This window comes from Corapipo altera, unplaced genomic scaffold, assembly GCF_003945725.1.
Source record: "Corapipo altera isolate COAL_440 unplaced genomic scaffold, ASM394572v1 68, whole genome shotgun sequence".
NCBI classification, from domain to species: Eukaryota; Metazoa; Chordata; class Aves; order Passeriformes; family Pipridae; genus Corapipo; species Corapipo altera.
The window spans coordinates 6,536,487-6,558,261 of NW_020884919.1; the positions used below are offsets into that span (position 1 = coordinate 6,536,487).

At 40.0% G+C, this 21,775-nt stretch overlaps 1 protein-coding gene across 12 annotated transcripts in view; it reads right to left on the minus strand.

Moving 5' to 3' along the window:
• R3HDM1 (R3H domain containing 1) overlaps nucleotides 1–21,775 on the minus strand; it is a 77,239-nt gene that overhangs the window by 29,405 nt on the left and 26,059 nt on the right. For 8 of the 12 annotated variants that reach the window (XM_027656182.1, XM_027656183.1, XM_027656178.1 and 5 more), the window contains exons 2-9: nucleotides 19,383–19,591; nucleotides 18,351–18,561; nucleotides 10,854–10,895; nucleotides 10,320–10,409; nucleotides 5,028–5,142; nucleotides 2,984–3,062; nucleotides 1,427–1,486; nucleotides 1,205–1,345 (exon numbers count right to left, since the gene is read on the minus strand). In XM_027656182.1, coding sequence (XP_027511983.1) covers nucleotides 1,205–1,345; nucleotides 1,427–1,486; nucleotides 2,984–3,062; nucleotides 5,028–5,142; nucleotides 10,320–10,409; nucleotides 10,854–10,895; nucleotides 18,351–18,521 — 698 coding nt within the window. In that variant the 5' untranslated portion in view covers nucleotides 18,522–18,561; nucleotides 19,383–19,591. The remainder of the gene's footprint in view (nucleotides 1–1,204; nucleotides 1,346–1,426; nucleotides 1,487–2,983; nucleotides 3,063–5,027; nucleotides 5,143–10,319; nucleotides 10,410–10,853; nucleotides 10,896–18,350; nucleotides 18,562–19,382; nucleotides 19,592–21,775) is intronic. The other 4 variants (XM_027656179.1, XM_027656185.1, XM_027656176.1 and 1 more) reach the window with 3 other exon arrangements.

The window sequence follows — 21,775 nt, forward strand, 5'->3', positions numbered from 1 at the left end:
ATTCCACAACTGAAGCTTCAGTCTAGAGATGCTAGTAGATGCAAAGGCAACAGATTAGAAATGTCTGGCTTTTTAAGTCAGTTTAGATATAGAATGTACAGCCAAAGCAAACACATACATAAATAATGTAAGTATTCATCATATATTTAGGTTCTATATATTTTTCTAAAAACTTCTGAGGAGAAATTGTCTACTTAAGTGAAATTTCATTGTGGCATATCATTTCAGTTCTACTGACTCTAAAACTAGAGTGGATAATTAGATTTTTTTTCTCCCAAAGCTACAGAGAGTGTACAAAGAGACTGGGATTAGGATGCAGGCACTGTCAACTCCTGTTTTCATGTTCAAAACCACAAAAAAATGGTGTCAGGCAAATTCCTTAAGTTAAAACTAGAAACTAGGTGGCATAAATATGTCAACACATTAGACTTTTGTCTTTCTGAGAGAGAATGAGAAGACAGGGCAAGTGCAGAGAACAGAGAGAACACGTGGCTCCTTTGAATGAAAACCTCAATTCCACCCGGGTTTTGGGGTTGCTGTGGCCCCAGTGCTCCCCTTTTTCTGCAGTATGGGTTTTCTCAGGGGGGTTTCCAAGAACACCCCAGCCCTCACAGTAAAGCACCATACCATGGCTTGTTAACCTGGTTGACACTTCCACTGCTGCCTGTCCTCCCTGCTGTGTTTATTTGTAAGGACATGTGAGATCCGTAAGCAACTTTATTCCAACTGATAAAGAACTTCGACACCTGAATTTTCCCTGTAGAATTTTACAGTACAAAAGCCAAAGTTGTGCAAGTCTTATCCTCTCCCTTCAGCCATTCTAAGATAAGACTGGTTCTGCTTTCCAAAAGAAACAAAGAATGTACTTTGTACACTTCGCTGGTGTAAATCTTTAAACAAATACACAGTTGACATAAATTCGTATCTCACAGGAATAAAGCTAGCAATGCACCTCTGCCAGAAAAGCAACAAAAATTCCTAACTTAGAGGTAACATCCCTCGTTCCCCAGAAGAGTTAAACATGAAACAGATGACATGATTACACAGCACTGGAACAGGAACAGTAAAGATCTTACAACCACCTCTCCTTGATGCCTGTTCCCAGTGAGGAGACAGACCGCACCTGCTACAGCACCACTGCATCAGATATTCCAGGTGTCAGATCTATGCATCAAAATGTTTTTTTCAAGACTTTTACACTTACATTCTTGTATTGCTAGTTTTATTTACTATGACTGACTTCCCACTCTGGTCCACGTTGTGCTCTAATCCAAAGTAAGCAGCTACCCTGTGCAACAGCATTCTATGGTAAGATGTCATTGGGGGAAACTTTTTTCTTGGAACTCTGGAAGAAAGGAACAGTAGCTTTATTAAACAAACAGGAACACTCTTGAATTCTTTTTTCCTATGAGAGTACAGTACTTACTCATTATTACCAATGAAATCTAAAATTTCCTGTTCTAATTTCAGCAGCATCATTCTGTCCCTGAAAATAAAAACACAGCAACTCACATATGAGACACTCCAATAACTGTGGTTGTACTCATCTTAGGAATACACAGATCAGAGCTGTGATCAAGGGGTGATGGCAGACTGTAAACAGGACCACCAGGTGTCAAATGCAGCATTTTTAGGACAAAGTATTCTTTTTTTGCTAAGCTATATTGACTTGGGCCTGCCTAGTGAAACGCGCTGTTCTCAGCTCAGAAATCAGAGCACAAAGACCCTCCAAGAAGTCTCTGCCCAGGAGGCTCAATAGAGAGCACAGTCCTTGAGAAAACAGGCCCCAGGAGGAAAAGCAGTGCTGAGGTTGGTTTGTGTGGGCAGTGAGATTTGCAGAGGCCTCAGCTGGCCCTCGGACTGGGAGCACATCCTGGGATCACTGAGACATAGTGACAGGGCTCTGGGAACAGGAGGCATAACACCAACAACCAGGGGGTTAAAGGTGGTACATGGAGCAATGCCATGAGGAACTGAAAATGCAAAGGTGGTAGAAATGAACACTGTTCTATGCTGGTTCTCCTGAATCATCAACAGGCAATGGAATTCACTGCTGCACAGTTCACAATTTGTGCACATCACAGAACTGAGCTTCCCAGTTACTCTGCATGTTAACCTATGGAGATCTACACCTACAACTCCTTACTTCCACTTTATGGGATGCTTTATGACTTCAAATAGGAACCACCTAAGAGTCTCACAGAAGTCTTTCTAATTTTACAGGACTATGGCTTTGGCCCATTATTATGGCTCATTTTAAAAATTTTTGCCAATAAAATGGAATCCCAATAAATTATTGCATTGGAATTCCTAACTATATTACAAATGAATAACCAAGAGCAGTGAAACAGCTTTTGTGACAGAACATAATTGCACCCAGTTAATCTCTGGCCTTGTACAGCCACAAATCCAGTACAAAACCCCACTGAGGGGAAGGACAACCAAGGCAGCCTGTGACACACTGCAAACCTCAACACAGAGCCAGGTAAACTCTGTTGCTAACAAATGGCGGACTTGGATGAGGTCAGATTTGGTTTCTGATGTGCAGAGTGAAGATCTCTAACTGTAGTTATACAGTACAGCTTAAAAACAATGCCTTTATCTACAAATTCAGTGCAAGACAGATTAGAGTCAGAGAAGGCAGTCTGATCTCAAATAAGCAGGTGCTTAGAGAGTACAAGTTCCAGAGACACTGCATTAGTCCCTTCAGGGAGAGAACCACACACAGACTGAACACATTATTTGCATATTAAACATAAAAAGAATATTTCAATGTCCTGAACCTGTGCTCAAAAAACACCCCAATTACAGTGGATTGGTGTTTGAGATGGCCTGTGCAACAAAACCTCTTCCTGAAGAACTGACATGTGGTGTTAGACATGTGAGAGGGGAAAAAATAAAACCACAAACAAAAACCGGGTAGTGTGACACCTCAGGGAACAAGAAGAAAGAAAAACATGAAGTTGACATTACTGATTCTTACCTGGGATTGTTTTTTAATGTATTTACTAAAAACTCGTGAAGATCTATACCAGTGGAATCTGTATATTCTTGGCTGGAATCTAAGGGTGAGGGGGAAGAAAGCAAAATTACACTCTGAAGAAACTAATACTACTTTTTTCCAATTATTGCTGAACATAATATATATTTGGATCAATACTATGTAACTGTTAAGCACATTATTCCCAAAATTAAACACCTCCACCCACTATCCCCTGATGCCAGCGTAATAGGGAAGGAAAAGCTTCAGTGACACCACCAATCTCTTAACAACTGGCTGTAGATTGCAGTAGATCACCTTGAGACCCTGATTTCCACCAGCCTTCCACATTCCCCCAGTATCCTACATTGTCCTGGTGTGTTCACACCTGTGGATCAGCAGCAGCCAATCTACAGAATTACTGGATGTTGCCCAAAGAAATATTGTAATTCAGAATGTGATAGCTGAACCTTCACAAAATGTTGTTTTATATCACTAAAAACTCTTGTTCTGTTGGGCTTTGTTTTCTCAATGTCATGTTTAGATGTTTTCAAAAGGGAATCTCACAACCTTCCTCTCCTTTCAGGTTTCAGTGACAGAAAGTATTCAAAGTTACACATTATCCTCTAAAATATGCCCCTGGAAGAAATGATTTAACACAAATCTTCCCTTACATGAACACCTTCAAGTGCCAAGTTCTAGAATTCAAACCAACAGATGTTTTAACAGTATTTTTGGAACTAGATTTCTTCCAAGAACTACTTATGTGTTAACCTAGTCTTAGCTTAGTTAGGCACAACTCAAACTTATGCTTAGGTCCCAGTCTGAGCATTTATGGTTTGGGATTACTCCTGATTCTGAGGAGGTGAAGGAAAAAAAAATGCTATGCCTGGTAAAATAACTTTGAGATTCAATGATTATTTAATTTTCTTAATTTGCAACTGAGCACTGATTTAGTTATAATTACTAGAAGACTGATGCTTAAATTCCATAATTTTCTATTTTAGCACATCCTATATTGGGAAGTAATGAACCTCCAGAGGAGATACTGGTTGAATTTAGAACAGCTGTACCACAGGCATTTTGTCACTTTGCTCTCAACTCCTCATCATTACCTGGGGGGTATTTGTGGGGTTTTTAAGGCATCATTTCAAAGACTGAGATTTATAAATGCAAGTAAAGTTCTCCATTCCAGTGCTTTTTATTTCAGGAATACCTGGCTGCCAGCTGGGACAAGTTGCACTGAAATGCCACATGAGGAAGGCCATGTGGAATTGCAGGACATGAGGGGGACAAGTGCCCCCTGTCCCAAAGAGAAGTCTGTCTTTAAAGGTATTTCCTTTACACTGTGTGATCTAAGATACAGTGATCTAAGATATTTAGCTCTCTTTCAGACTAAAATCTAAAGATTTTCAGCAGATAGATTAGATCTTCAATGCAAAATGCAATATCTAAGTGGAAACACAATACTTGTCCTTTTTATTTATGTAGTTCCACTCTCACTCCAAAACTTTGTAAAAAAAATTCTGATACTCTCAGAAGTAAAATAAACAAACGAGAACACAGACTTCTTTTGAATCAAGTTCAGAAACGGTACAAAGGTGGCTGTGCCATTCTCACTTAGGTTTCACAAGTCCTGTAAGAAAGTCTAGGAGTAAGAGAGGAGCTTGCACTGACTGGTAAAGTCAGTTTTCCAAGGAACACTTGGGCACAACTGAGGCACAACAGCTTTGCTGCTGGTTTGCACAGCCAGGCAGGAGAGAAAGGAAAAGCATTTGCTGGATTGCATGTGTTTGATGGAGCCTTGAAAGCACCGTGTCCTGTGGGACCAACTCCCTTCTCCAGCTCAAAGGGAGATCTATTGGCTTCATTTCCACAAAAAAAAAACCCAACAAACCAACAAAAAAAACCCCAAACCAACAAACAAACAAAAAAAACCCCCCAAAACCCCCTATGTTTCTGCAATGCAGACCTGGAAGCAGAACTGCATTTCCATATGTTCTTTAGCCACACAGTACATTTAAAAGGACAATGACAGATAGCAAACCTCTTGATAACATTTTTCTGGACAGTTTATCACTGGATTTTTCCTTTTCTGATTCATCTTTTGCAGGTTTTTCTTCTTTTTCAAAGGACTGTGACAACTGGATCTGAATTTTCTCCTGTCAAAAGTAAAAACCAGTCACCATACAAATCATTTCATGCAATATCTGAAGAAGAACTGTTCTGTACTATATTACCTGCAGAACAATGAAGAAAAAAAATTGTCTTCATATTGTTTTTAATCCCACATGTGCTCTGTGTCACCATACAATGAAATTATTTATTAGTAAATCAAAAAGTACAGAAAAGGCAGAGAAAGGACCACACACATTTTAGATTTACACACACTTCCAGGAATGCTATTACAAAATGAATATAAACTATCTTACTTCATACACATAAGAAAAGATACCAGTTTTTAAGGTGTATAAATTTTATACAGCCTCTATGTTTTAGTAATGCATCATCAACAATGCTTTTTACCCCCATTCATTGTTTTTTACTATGAAAGTTTGTTTCAAGTTTCAATTTGGTTTATACTAAGAAGGAAAAAAAAAAAAAGTTTCAATCTAAGACAGACCAGCATTTCCAGATCCACAAAAAATAGGGAAAATGTTTCCAGTACAATATATCAAGGCAAAATTTGCAAACCTGTCATCAAGGCTTAGATCCTTAACTTCCTGTGTATTTTGACAGAGGAGCTTTGTGTGAAATCATCTTAAAATCCCTGGTTTTATACAAGCAGGTGAACGATCATAAAACTTGTTTCTCAAACACAGCAAAAAGAGTTTCCCTTTGAAACTAGTGACATAATGGTTCCCTGAGTAGTGAAAGACTGCAGTTTGTTTTTCCTGCTTTACTCTTTCCCAGGATTGTCAGTGAAGGGCTGATGTCCTTCAGACAGCAAAGCCAGGGGAGGTTTGGAGCGATGAGACTCTGTTTCTGAGTGACTCCAAGAGCAGGACTGGCAAAGTCCTGTCAGAGACTCCCCTGTTACCTCTGAACTCCCTCAAATGTCAGTTCTGCTCCCCCAGATGCCAGCTGAGTGGGTGCTGTCACCTTCCCATCCGGAGGACATCTGACCCTTCCCAACCCAAAGATCCTGCCCCTCGTCCATCCTTGCCCATCCCTCTCCTGCCCTGCACCCGATCCTTTCCCAGGCAGATCTCGCTCTTCCTTCAAACCCTTTCTCACCCACATCCAGGCACTTGCTCTGAGCTTCTCTCCTCCTGTGTCACTGCACAGGCTTGACCTCAGCCCTGGAATCTGGCCAGAGTTAAATATAGTCCAGATTCTCCAAGGCTGGAGCCTGTTCCACATGTCCACCCTGAGCCACTCCTGCCTGTGCAGCACAATGGGAACCCTGCACGGATCCCACGGGGGTCAAACAGCACTTTCCATCTGCAGCTTTGGAGCAACAACTTCTTCCAATGAGGAAGAAACATTCACTGACAGTTTTACCACCTCTCCCTTTGAGAGATTTTCCCCCACACTGAATGTTCTAATTAAACTTAGGAATTCATGAACACCCCAACACAACACCACAGTGTGAAGACTTCTCAGCTTGTGAGATCCTCTATAACCACACCTGATAAACACCATCACAGGCACTAGCAAGGAACTATCTTGTGGAATTCTTTCCTAGTCTTGAGCATTCCTTACCTCATAAACCTGAATATAATTCAAATGAGCAGTTTATTGTCACTCCAAAGTACATTACATTCACTGTTCACCCAGGAGCTGTGTAACTGTTATTTGAAAAACAAACATGTTTCTGTCTTATTAAGAAATTATTCTTGACCATCCATCTATGTGTTATCCTCCCTTTTACAATAATACTCTACAAAACTACCAGTAAATTAGGGAAATTTTCACAGTCCGATGTTCCTTCACTAAAAAACTGATTGAGTGCATGTTCTAAACTCATCTCCAGTCAATGCACACAGCAATGGTTCAGTCAGAGGATCTCAGCAAGTAATCATTTTCATACTTCTTTCCCCAACAGGAGCTAAAAAAGGAATCACCATCTGAACAGCCAGTTCTGCTACTATACCAGTTCTACTTCAAAGTGTGATACACCAGAACTGTGCACCAAAGGGCACTTTCTTGTGATTTCATGCTATAAAAACTGTAGCATCTAATTAAATATGACCTACTTGACAGCAAAGCTGCCGAGAAATCTTTTAACTTCTCTTCCCCTATAAAACTCTCCTAATCCAATCCTGCTTGCAGCAGGTCTCTGCTGGCATTGGGACTGAACAGAATCAGATCACCCATCTCAAGCCTTCACTGTAGCAGAGGATATTGTCACCAAATTTTGATCAAACAAGAAAAAGCAAAGCACACCCCCCCCCACAACCATGAAAACCTGATAAAATCTTCCAGCTTCACACATCTGAGAAAAAAGGTGAGAATCAGGAAACATTATGGAATATTTCTCAAAGCCCTGTGTTCCAGGGTCTTGGCTTTTTACCAGCAATCTCCAAAGCCAACACCAACCTGAATTTACACAAGTCAATAGAAACTAACATGACAGACCCTTGTCTTCTCCTCCCACTCACCCTCCTTTGGGTTGTCTTTTTTTTCTAAATAAAAAAAAGGTCACTCATTTAAAGATTTACTTACTTGTAACACATATTAATAACTGTAATTCATATGAAAACAGCCCTTCCTTAAAAAGGGCTGAAATGGATCATCCTTTGCTAGTGGTTGTACTTCCTATTGGAGTGCACAGTCAGAACAACCCAACATTTAGGCAAAGGATGGCAAGAGAATAGATACTGTATTTACAAAGATAAAAGATCAAATGTATCAGTTTCGTTCTTCCTCTCACAATAAATGTATAAGCTAGTATTTTCACAGCACCTTTTACTAAAGGACTGCCAGTGCTTTTTAACAAGGATTAACAATTTGTGAGGCTCTTACCTGGGTTTCTCAGTGAGGAACAGTATCTTGTTTCCTGTTGCAATTACTCAGGAAAATAGAAACTCCTGTATTGGAAAACAGCAATGGCAGCAGGGACTTGCTAAAGTGACTTCTACACACACCTGTATTAGAACTTCACCCTGCTGGAGCTGCTGCACACACTGGGGTGGAAGGGCTGACTGGTGGACAGTCACGGGCACAACTACAAAGTTATCCCAAAACTCACATGAGTTCCTAGTTGAGTATATGCATTTTTCATCCTATCAAGGCTACACTTTCTAATAATCAAAAATTGGGATTCTTCAAATATCATCAGCAACATCAACATGATTTTTTCCCCTTGTCTTAAAATCCATTTTAAGTATTAACAAAAAGCTGGAAGCCACTTTTCAGTTGCAATCTCTGATAACAACAGAGCAGTGACTCTTCCAGCAAGGGGAAGTGTCACAGAGGTGACTTCCCTGCTGCCAGGTAGGGCTGTCTCCCTTCTCTGAGCCACTGCATCCCCCACACATCCCAAGCACAACTAATACTTCAGACTGGGGGCTTGAGGCAGCCAGCAACCTCCTGGTGGTTATGGAAGGACTCTTCCATGCCTTCCCGTAGATTGTTTGGGAAACAAGGCAAAACGGGTGAAGAAATTGCCTGAGCTGTTACAGAGGGCATGCAAGACTTGTGTCCCGTAGGATGGGCACTCAGCATCAGAACTTGTAACAAATTCCCATTCTAACCCTCCAACAAGCATTCCTCCACTCTACAGAGAACTAAATTTCTTCTCACAATCACTTGCACAGCTATTGGGATTCATTTCTTCCAGATTGCTGCTTCCAAAGAAAACTCACAGCTAGATCTAATTCTGTTTCTGAACAGGCAATTTGCTTTATGGATTGTACCATCTTACATTATCACAATTCAATTCATTCTGTGGAACAGGCCTTTACCTCCCTCCTACCACCACAATAATTCCTTTCCACAACCACTTGGCAGTGCACAGCCAAGGACAGACTCCCAGAGGACTTGGTGACAAATGCCATCTGCAGAGAACACTTATTACAAATGTCTGATTTTAAACCACTCAATGCATAGTCCTGCATAGTGCTGGAGGCTGGAAAAGCCTAATGCCTCACGTTTGAAATACACCCTGCATGAACCATCCACCAAATCAGGGTTCTGTCTTCTTGTAATTGGCTACTGTGACTGGAAAAGTTAAACCCCACTGCTTCAGACTAAACAATTCAGCCTCAGCTACATCCCCTCAGCCTATTATCTTACACAAAACATTGCAATAGGGATGTAAGTCATTGTAAATAGCATTAGCTTTTCTGTTGGCTTTTAATGTCTTGCTCTGCAGCCTGTTCCAATCTATGACTTAGATTTTCATCAAATTAACAGGCCTGGTTTCTGAATTTCCCTACTCAACTCTTCAAATTGTGGTATATTACTGAAGGCCTACAAAAATACTGTTTTTTTCATTTTCCCCAAGAAAAAAAAACAACAAACCTAGATACTCTATGCTTCAATCCCAAAAGAATTTTAACTACCTTGACAAACACCTACATGAGTTCTCAATGGCTGTCCTTTCCCAGAAGTGAACTAACCACTCCCCCAGCAAACCCCCTTCACACCTGCTATTCTAGTGGTTCCTTCTTAACAAAAGTCAGTTTTCACAAAAAGAGAGTTTAGAAGCTTCTCAATAACAGCAAAGGATCATTTCAGTTTTGACAGGTGTGAAAAAACAGCAGCACTTTGATGGCCTCATTCATACATACAACCTAAAGCTAGTAACAGGATTTTGCTCTGAAGATTCAGACTGGTATAAAGGTAAAGTCAGGTAAATTGGATTTTGTTTAAATTTTCTCAAGTATCTTTACATATTTTGTTCAGCATATAAGAACTTTAGGTGTGTTACATCATCCTAATACATTAGTCTTTAGACACACCCAGGTAGGTGTTACACAGCCACCAGCAACTGTGGCTGACATGCAGGAATTCAGCTACAACACCAGAACTTACAACTGTTTCAATTTCCTAAATACAAAAAGCTGATAAACTGTGCTCCATACTAATCACAGTGTTTCTGGCTTACTGATTGCAGACAGCACCTGAGCAGGGTAAGAGCCCCTCAAATGCACTGTAAGACTAAAAAGTTAAACTAACAAATCCCCTCTTCCTGTCCCCAGATATCAACCAGCAGAGTCAGCAAAACATAAAAGCAGCAAATTCTTCATCTGACATGATCACCTCTATTAGAGCTGTATGAAAAAAAAATTAAAACCAGGTGGTGCCCACATATTTAAAGAATACCCAAAAGATTTTCTTTTGAACAAGTTACTTGAAATTGTTTCAGAAACTTCAGTAATGTGGTTTTTACCTGGAGGTCCTGTGATATTTCAGCTGTGGGAGGTGGTGGATACTCTTCACATACAGCAAGGCTCCGAACTAACTTTAACTTTGTGTTTGACTGAAGGAAAGTATGTAAAATTAAAAACTATGGCTCATAAAAAGTTATATAAATACACCATAAGCCGTTATTTTTCCATTCATTTTATGTAAAACAAAATGGCTGAAAACTGCGTTTTTAATGTTTTCAATAGAACAAATAATTCTTTTAGGATGAAAACACCCAAGCAATTGCAGCTTTTGAAGGCACTACCAGCACAATAGAGCACATCTAATGAAAAGTAAATAAAAGTGTTTGGGAAAAGTGTTTCTCTCCATAACAATAAAAAGCCACTAAAAATATGAAGGCAAATCACAAAAGCAGACAACTAGGCACGACAAAAACCCAACAGAATAAAACAAAGCTACGATGCCAGAAAATAAAACTAAAGGCACTTTCCACAAAGTAACAAAGCTCCCCAAGCATGAAGGGCTCCCTCTGCATGCCAACACAGGGCTACTGTACCTTGGACCTCTTTGCTGCCTGTCCAAAGGACTGCAGGGGCCGCTGGACAACACAACAGAGAAGGGTGGGTTAAACTCAAAGTACAGGTGTGGTAACAAAAGTCTGTACAAGAGAAAGCTTTGACAGTTATCACTGAGAATTCTGTGACAGGAACAGCAGGTGCTTTGGGCTGCAGGATTATACCCTCTCCCACTTTCTTCGGGCCCGTCCTTGATTTCCCTTCTCCATTGATCAGGACTACAGTAGGAAGAAAGCATCACTCTGCTTCAGCAGCATCCAAGCAGTTCACTCTCTCAGCCTGCTCCCACATTTTAAATTCTTGTGTCCTAATTTCCTTGGCAACATCACATGCTTTTTATAAATTTTCTTTCTATTCCTGAAACCTACCTGGAGAAATGATCATTAAAAAAAAAAAAAAAAGAAAAAGCACTACCTCTACCAGGGAACAGGTACCAGCTGATGACCCACTGTAAGCAGCTTAAAACACATTGGGTTTTCATCTTTTATCTTGGGACCTATAAAAGTATATTTTAAAATGAGCCACTGGTCATTTTTTTGCCTTTCATTTAATAACTTACTATGCATTAATATGCTTTTTCTCCTCCCGGAGCCATTTTAGTACCTTATTATGCATTAATTTGCTCTTTTTCCTCCCAGAGCCCTTCTTCTATTACTACTGTTCCTTAAAAAAGAAAAGATTACCAGACTTTTACTACAGGATGTATGATTGAAAGGTACATTTGAACCAACAAAAGCATTTAACAATCTGTTAGCTGCACAGTTAAAACTAACCCAACCCTCTGTGCCAGTGACACAGGAATAGAAGCACTTAAGAGTGGCATCACATAATTTAAGTACTGGTTTCCCTGGAGAACTAAAACTCAGGTACAGAGAAGCCTTTAATAGAACTCGTTTTAGAGAACACAGGTCTAATATTTGTAAGGAAAAAGGAATACTGGTAATATAATTTCAAATGTTGTTTAATGGACAATATTTCATCCTTTCAGAAGGAAACTAAATAGAAACTCCATTGGAAAGCTCCCTGAAGCCAGCCCTCCTCAGGAGATGTCTATCAAGTGCCTGAGCCTCTTAGCAGGATGTACATGTTGCTTAAAAAGCACACCTGGCCTCCAGCAGAGAGCTCTGCTCGTAAGGCAGAGCCGCTTTTCCTCTCATTTTCCTCAAGTCCTAAATGTCTATTTTGGGTGTTGCAGCAGCTCAGCTGAGGAGCAGCAGAAGGGGAGCTCATTTCAGCTCATTTCACTGTGTAACAGTATTTTAAATAGCTGCACTGAAAACTAACTGAACTCATCAGCAGCTTTTCAAAGGAAGCTTGCTGGGATTTTGAGCAGCAGAGACAGTCCAAATGCTTCCAGACCTGGAACCAGTCAGACTCTGAGTTTTGCTGTTTCCATACCTGGAACCATATAGAGGCTTGGAGTTTTGCTGTTACCTCCAAAATACTTTTTTCCTTTCCATCATCCCAGCTGAAAGCATTCCCTGCACCCTGAAAGCTGGTGTTCTGTACATCCCTCACAGAGTTCCTGTTACACCAAGCTACTGAACTTTCCAGAACTGGATGATTTCCCACCCTCCTGTGGATTACTCCAGCCTCGATTAGCTGAGGTGCATTCAAATCCAGTAGCGTAAACTCAAAATCACATCAGGACTATCAGCAGGGTCCTCAGTTCACTGTCCAGAAGCAAAGGAATCCACACTTGGACAATTGTTTATCTTTTGCAAAATTCTGGAAGATTTGAAGCCAGTATATAAACCAAAAGAATATATGGAAGCAAACAGCCCAGATCCAACATTTGAGGGGGCACAGAGGAGAGAAACCAATTTAGGGTATCAGACACTTTAAACCAGCCAAAAAGAATTCCCAGTACTGTTAACCAGAACTTGACACACAAGCTACTGCTCACTAATTAGATAAGTCACACATTTCAGTTATTTTTAAGAGTGATTAAAAAAAAAACAGCAGAGAAGAGATTGTTGCTGGAAAGGAGAAACCATATTGTAATTAAATTCAGTCAAGATCTGTACAAAGCACAGATCTCTCCTCACTTTACCTCAGTAAAGTCTCAGGAATCCACTGCAGCCAAAACTTCAGTTTTACACCAGATAAAGCAAATGTCTCAAAATTTAATTGAGATATTGAAATGATCCGGTATCAAATCTGAATTCTTCATAGGAATGTTTTAAATTAATGTGGGTTTTATATTTCAATGACAATAGGACAAGTTTGCTTGTACATTCCTTAAAGTGTTTTACATGTGTTTTGTCTCATCTTCTGCTTTCCTTGGGGAATTACAGTTGTGTTTCCAGGTTGGAAAGCCAACACTGACACTGTCAATTTTCTAATGACAGGTGTTTGCAACCTCTGGAGAATAAGGAAATATAGGATATTCAGGGCAGTAAACTAAGGTACTGGAATACTCTGGTGCTCAGTTTCATGAGCACCTGACAATTTTTAGGGACTAAACCAATACTAACAACAGTGGGGGGCCACTGCAGGAGGGAGATTCTCCCTTGACTAAAATGACTCAAACCTCAACGTTCCACATGAGACAAGTTTCATCCCACCCATCACATCCAAACTTGTCCAACACTCCTGTGACAGGTCTGGATTCCTGGCTTTCCTGTGTGACTTTCAGGATGCCAAAACACAAAATACAAGCCTCCACATCCAGCTGTAACTGTGAGCAATGAGCACCACACACTTGTTGGTAAGAAGCACTGGAATAATAAATGGCCAGAGTGCTGGAACAGCTCACAGGGAACAGGCTGGTGGTGTGAGGCCTGGGCCTGAAGGTACAAAACCCAAAGTCCCGTCAGTGCACTCTCAAAACATGAAGATAACTGGGCACAATCCAGTGATGCCTTTCTTGGACAGAGGATGACACCATTTCCACCGGAATGCCAGGACAACAGGCAGCCAATGCACATTGTAGCTGTTAATGAAGAGAAGAGCAACGAGGCTGGTGAAGGGACTGGAGCACAAGTCCTATGAGGAGAGGCTGAGGGAGCTGGGGCTGTTCAGTCCGGAGAAGAGAAGGCTTAGAGGCGACCTCATCACTCTCTTCAACTACCTGAAGGGAGGTTATAGCCAGGTGGGGGTTGGTCTCTTCTCCCAGGCAACCAACAATAGGACAAGGGGACATGGGCTCAAGCTCTGCCAGGGGAGGTTTAGGTTAGATGTTAGGAAGAAATTCTTTACAGAGAGGGTTATCAGGCATTGGAACGGCCTACCCAGAGAGGTGGTGGATTCACCATCCCTGGAGGTTTTTAAAAAGAAATTGGACGTGGCCCTTAGTGCCATGATATAGTAATTGGAGTTGGATCAGGGGTTGGACTTGATGATCTTGGAGGTCTTTTCCAACCCAATCTATTCTGTGATTCTATGATTCTATGATTTTCTCTCTTTTCAGGCCCATGAATTTTAGTTCTGTCCTAATTTCTCTGCACTTACTGGGTTTTGCTCCTACAGAGCATCTTTATGTTCCCCACTTGTGAAAAAGAATTTATAGCTAATTTAGAACACGCAATCCTTGGTGAGTGCAAATTAAGCAATTTCTTCATATTTGCAGCTCTCAAAGACTTCTACTGCCTTGAGAAAACACTGTGTTAATGAAAGCCCTATTTATAGTCATTATGGGCATGATTTCAAGACAGTGTTTAAAAGCAAGTATTCCAAATAATTGCATAATGAAAATAATGATTAGGTTCTTGTCTTTTAAAAAAAACCACAAAAAACACAACCACTTTTAAGACCAACTATTATGCTACAGTTCCAACTGCACGATAAAAAGGGAAATAAGATAGCATTTACCAAACACATGTAATCATATACATCCAGGCTTTCAGTAGGAGTATTTGCCTACTTTATTTTTGCCCTAATGACCTCACCAGATCACACATATTAAATGCAAAGGAAAAACGTGGAGCTGTTACAGATCCTCCTCCATCATCCCCGTGCTGTCTAAACAAGCTGCATAAAAACAGGGCAGGCACAAGATGGCAAACTCAGACGTGTGAAAGGCTTTGTGAAGGAGCCCTATTTCTGAAGTACCATTTGGACATTTCTGAGGACAGGCACAACACGACAAATCTGAACAAAGGGTGTTCTGAGGACACTCGGCTTCTCACCTTTCTGCTCAATTAGGTCTCAATTTTAAGTCCACTTAAGGACTAAAGTCCTGAGCACCACAGACAGATCTGTACCACCGAAGGAAAGAACAGTGTGGGCTCTGGCTACTTGCTGTCCTCCATCAGTGAGCAGTGACAGCAATTTTCCATGACACAGCGGAGGGTGAGTGATGGAAAAATAGCTTCACCATTGGACATGGAGGTAGTTCAAAAGTAGAGAATCTACCTGATCATTTACCTATTTAAAAGTATTATGTCACGTATTTTGGAGACAAAGAAAGGTAAATCCTGCTAAGGCCACAACAGCTGGGGAGGAGGCAAAGAAAAGCTTCAGAGAACTCAAGCTGTGAAAGAGAGAGAGCACTCAAGGTTTGCGCCAGTAGGGAGGGAAGAAACTTGTAGAAAGAGAGATGTTAAGTTGCCAAGTAAAGAAATTAACCTGATTCCCCCAAAGGACAAAGATATCTGTGTAATTAGCATAAAACAAAATCAGAATGACACTCCTTAATACAACATTTGCCTTGCCTATCTCATACAGGAGATGCACACAACTCTGCATTCATGCTCCAGCCTCCATCCTTCCACAAGGCTTTTATGGTTTAATAAAAGAAATGTTCCTAATAATAAGAACCATAAGGGACTATCTTGCAAGATAAATTCAGATCTTTAATGTGTTGTCAATATTTCCTGACAGCCCTTACAGTATTGCCTGTCCCCACCACCTAAGGACAAAGGCAACACACTTCAGACTCTGTATTCCAGCTAATTCCAAATTAGTGTGTTGTCACTTGACCTGGATAAGATTAACATGTGGGAGACAACAGTGATTGGTGAACCAAAACCTTCCTGATCCCAAAAACTACCACAGTGCTGCTGTGCATGTTCATGTGCCTCTTGTTTCCAGTGTCACTTAAATGACACTAGAACCTCAATTCAGATATGACAATCCAGAAATCTCTGTATCAGTTATACCACTCTTGCACTACTTAAAGAAATTGAGAGTGCTGGTCACGTCCTCTGATTAGATACTTTTCTCATTCACACTGTACCTCCAACAGCATCCACAATAGCAAATCAGTTACTAATACACAACCCCTCAAAAGAATCTGGAATTTAGAATCACAGTTACATTTCAAAACATAATCACCAGTTTCTGAACGGTGAAGATCCAGAAACATACTTGAACTCAAACCACGTTAAGTTTAGACAGAGGAAAAATCACAACCTGTTTCTTCCTTGGCTGTGAAGAGTCAGAATTCAAGTTATAACTGTACTCAGGAGTATTACTGTAGTTTGCCAATAGGTATTAAACCTATTCTACTGCTAGGGAGGAAAGCCAAACCCAAATCCCATCCAACTCCCACCCCCAACCCATCCTCTCAGTTACCAAACAGAAGAACACAACAAATTCCAATAAGCTTCTGATAACATTCTCTAACATTTCTCAGCAAATACTTTATCACCTGCACTTAATGACAAGTCATGTGTTCTGTGAAACTTCATCAAACTATTTAATCATCCATTAGGTAAAAGCTTGCTGATTGCTCCACTGTTCCACAAGGATTTTTTACTAGGGACAATCCAAAATGTTTGTATTTTAGTATAAAACATGCTTTCAATGAGAACTCCTCAAATATATGTATGACACATATATTTGCACCAGAGGCTACCACAGTAAAAGTGACATCAGCTTCTACTGACTTCCCCTGTTGCAAAGGGCTTGCTCACATTAGCAAGGTTCCACTGGTAACTGCCTGTCTCCCACTCTGGAAATCTGCACCCTCAGCCTCCAAACTCCGTTTTTAATGACACTGCTGAGGTAACAGGAATGTTCCAATTCCAGTGGAGACTCCTGGACACCGCACTCAGGACAGCACTGAGCACAGATGCCAGTGAAGCTGTGGCCATCAAACAGCCTCCAGTTACTCAGTTCCTTTTGGGTATGGAGATGATTGTTCCAACCATCAGCCCTCAATCCTGGGCAGCACCCCAAGCAATCACCCCCTGCCAAACCCACACCCCTGGCAGCTCTAACAGGTTCATTCCTCTGGACTTTCTGACTGGGGAGTTTATTTCTTATCTGCCACTTGAGTCTCATACAAGTTTCCACATCACAATTTGTTGAATGGGATTTGTTAAATGAGGAAACGTGAAAGGGATTTTTCCATATTACTGAACTGTATGAAGATAAATAAACCTTAAATTAATTTTTAAGGCTTGCTACTGAGATATTGCATTGATTAAAGGAAATACCAGCTCAGCCATAATGCCACCAGCTTTTCAGTAGCAGTTATTTCTTATATTTCAGGAGAACTATTTCATTTCAAGGATCTATTTTTTTCCATAAAGTTATTTATTTACACTGATGCCAGCCTTAATAAAGCCAGCAGACATTAAAGTGTAAAACTATTCTTATTTCAGGGATCTACAAGATTTATTTGGAAGCAATATAACATACAGATAAAGTTTACTTCACTCAGTGGAATACTGAATTGTTAGTCTTGAACAAAACTACTCCCCAAAGAACCTTTGACTCAATTCTCAATAACAAAAATCTAATAAGTGCTGTCCTGGTTTTGCAACCCACAAGAGAATGAATCTCCCATATCCCAGTCAGGATTTTTAACAGAAAATTGTTCAGTCTTAACCCACAGACACAAAATTCCTGTAGACAACTAGATTTTTGTAAAACACAAACTTCTGTGCTTTCTTTTAGAAATCTGGTCCATTTTCTAGGTTGTGACAGAAATTTTTAGCTGCTTTCCTGAACTCCTCCTCATCTGAGCTGCTTACAGTCCTCAGGGAGCAGGTGGGAGCCTCAGCCAGGAGTGAGCTACCTTGTCCCACGGGAAAGAGACCCATCTCCCAGGGCTCAGGAGCATAAACACTAAACTAAACCTCAGAGGGATCAAATCTGCTGCCACAAATTCCCGACCCACCCTTATCAGGGTGCTCTCCATTGACACAAGGTGTTTACACACTATTTGCCTCAGCTCCTTCTCACTTGAAATGTGATGCCATGGCTTCTTTACAGATCCATCTCCCACCTGCAGAGGCCATTCTTTATAAGAATCATGAGGACTGTCTTTCCTACTTAAAAGTCATGTACCAAAGCTGTCAAGCAATGAAGAACAGAGGAAAAGAGAAGGTATTCTTAAAAATGTCTGACTCATCTTTACAGGAGGGGAGAGGAAGCAATAATCATCCCACTTGCTTCCCTAACACCAGCCAGGTTTTCCTACCCTGTACCAAAGAAACACCTTAGAGGATGAAGAGAATGGAGAAGAACAAGAACCAGATTTATTTAACATGATACTCTAGTGAAAAATGAAGTGAAGAGCTCCTTACCGGCATACTGTTCTTGTTATCAGGACAATTCTCATCCTTCTCTGCTGGAATCTGCTCCTGACTTCCTGATTTTAGAAGGTTTTCAACTGGGTCTGTGTCTTTAAATTCAGCTTCTGAACCCTTCATTGCATCAGTTTCATCTTTTACAGTGAGAATATCAGACATCCTCATTAGAAAAGGTTATTTTAAAATTCTACAAGAAATATGGAACCTTTAGGACAAAGAAAAAGTGGATCATTGAGTCATTTAAAATGAATCAAAAAACCCCACCTAAACAGCTGCCCAAAATAAACACGATTTTGTTGCAAAAAGGACCTTTTTCCTGTCTTGTATTAGAGGAAGTGATTTCTTTTTAACCACTTTTATCAAGAGGCTTTAAGAGCAAACATCTCTACAAACAAGAACTAAGGGTTGCACTATTGGATAGCACTCACAGATTTTTCTTTCTCTATTTTAAAAATAAACTAGGTTCCAACAGAAACAAGGGAAGATTTTCTGAAAGGAAAAGAGAATTACACACAGATTTATTTTAAGAGGGTTGAAAGTAATTAGATGAATCATAATTTCCCAAGTGTGCAAAAAATCATAAATTTCATTAAAACTTTATTAATCTGGCAACATTAAAGTTTTATTGTTGCCAGATAGTTCCTGCATTCGGAACTTGTGCAGTTGGTACCTTATGTACCAAATATAGTAAAATTAGTCTTAATAAAATTAAGTATTTTCTCAAAAGCAACAGATTTGGTAATTAAAATAATAATAACCATTATCAACAAATAGAATTTATAATAATAATAATTTTTAAAACTCTATAAAATATGACTAAATGTTGTAACAGAATCACCTCAAATTTTCCCTAGAAAACAAGAAACACAAATTCTTGTCATTACTCAGCTACAGTGCAAGTAAAACCAAGAATTTCCCACTTCTTCAAAGAAATAAAGAGTAAGATCTGAATGCTTAAAATCATTCATAGGAAACAAATAACAATCAAAGAATATTGTAGAAAAGTGTTACTATCTGGGTTAGTACCTGATATGTCCTACAGTTTGGGGATTGAGGTCTTCCACGAAGATAAAATAGAATAATCCGAAGTTCCTTTTCACAGTTGTCAACCAGGATGTCAGCTGGAATGAACCATCTGGAATCTGGCAGGAGGAGTCCCATGTCCCTATCCCCAGTGTAGAGTCCTGGACAGAACTATGTGGTCTTGAATCAGCAGGAACATCCCTTTTGAATGCCTGAAAACCAACAAAGGAAATACATTGCACTTTTACTCGGTGTGGGAGGGGAGAGGGAACTTGGTGACACCCAAAAGCTTAAACAGTCATTTTAAGGAAGAAAATAAAAAATCAGAAGCCACAGAAGAAATCAGCTTTTGTCATACCCATTTTACTTGTCCTATCGAGCAGCAGTGACAGTTTTCCTTACAATTCCAGACATTACAGAGTTAACACTAGTCATAATAAACATTTTGCTGGCATTCCTGGTGACACTGTTCCCATAAACAAGCAGGTATCTTCCCAAAGAGGCAGAAATCCACAGCTCAGAGGGTGTGGGGGAGTGACAGGCCATGGAAGCTCCCAAACCCCTGTCAGTGTAACAGCGATTTTCTCTTTGTTGTAGTTAATAATCTACATAACCCATATTTTAGGCAGCTTGAATTACAGAAGACAGTTTTATTTTACTCAGCAAAATAAATGCCGTCGGATTTGGATTTACAGTTTTACAAAACTGATAATGTTCCATCTTCCCTCTTTTTCAGAAGTAACCCCACCACTCCCAAGGCAGCGTTTGAGGTGGAAGGCAAGGGCACACCTCTCATGGCAAAGCAAAAGTAACTCCAAGACAGTTTTCCCAGACAATCCAGATGCACATACTAAGATTTATGAAGAAGCTCAGGTTAACAACCTTCACTGTTAAGCAGAACTTGAAGAGAGATGCTGTTTGATTTTGCTGCCTGATATATGATTTGTACTATATTTAGATAAATGTTCAAAAATATTACATGCTGAAGACAGAAAAAAAAAATCATAAGTCAAAACATGTACGTCCAGTTGCAATTATAATATTGGAAAATAAGTGTAATTTAATTGCTACTCCCTACGCAAGTCACAAACATAGTAACTGCAATGAACACCTTGAAGTTTTTCCTTTAATCCCATCAAATTCAATAAGGGCTCCTGTCCCTTTGCAACACCATTTTCAAATGGTCTCAGCATCCTCAGTTACTAAAACTCCTGCTGCAAACATATTGCCTGCCTATGTCAATCCAGAAAACTGATGCACAGGAAAAATGTCCTTATATTTCCTACACCAACCTAACTGCAAATCAGCTTAGAACTTGTTCTGGACAGATTTTTCCTTGCAGACAGATTTAAAGCTGCAGATTTGGTGCTATGTAACATATAGGGAAAGGGAGAGAGCTGAGGAAAAGCTGTATAGTTTCAATTCACACATAAATATCTAGTTTTTGGGTTCACAGAATGTGGCTATTTTGAGTCAACTGGAATCACCATATGTGCATCCACGAGTAAATGCTTCAGATTAAGAGCAAAACACACTTAATAGAAAAATGAATCTTTGCTTACCTGATTTTTAAAATAATAACAGCCACAGATTCACTGTAATTGATAATGCAACCTTGTGTTTGTGACACACAACTGTGAGTTAGAAGTACTTGGGTAACAGTCCCTGAAGTTTCCTCTAATCCAGACAATTGTCATAGCTGAGATAATCTGGTTCTAGTTTCTAAAATGGCAGTGATTGGATTAAAAAAGACTTCAGGAATTTTATGTGCTTCAGTCTGAGCAGGGGGGCAAATCACAGACCATCCCTATGAATCTCAGCTCTTTCACCTCCCCAAATAGTTGGATGTTAATTTACTGTGTGCTGTGAAGGACAGAAAAAAGGAGAAAAAAAGCAGGAAGGCTCCTTAGGAGCTGCTCTACTCTCTGGGGAGGAAATTGGTTCTAGTCAGCAAAGTGAGTGACTGACACCAAATCCCAGCACTGGCCATACACTGGACTGCAATACCAACTAACATAAAATCTGCAGAATTTAATAAGAGGGACATGATATCTCTGCCCTAAAATTATCTGAACAGTGAAAGGACTGAGCATTACTTATAATATTAAAAGTTCAAACAGCTCACAGCAGATCTTGTGAAAAAAGCCTTTCAATTTTACTATATTTTAGAGGTGACAAAAATAGGCATGGAGAGGAAGTACAAGGACTTGCATGTAAAAGTGGAGGATAATATGTCACACTGTAGCTTCTTCACCCTCAGGGCTGCTGTTCCCATCTGAGCACTTAGTGCTGAAATGTATGTTTTTCCTCTTGTTCATCAGACAAGTATATAGTAACACTATACACCCACCACTCATCTTAAAAGTCCAGTAATTCTCTTTCTGAAAAGTTGTAAC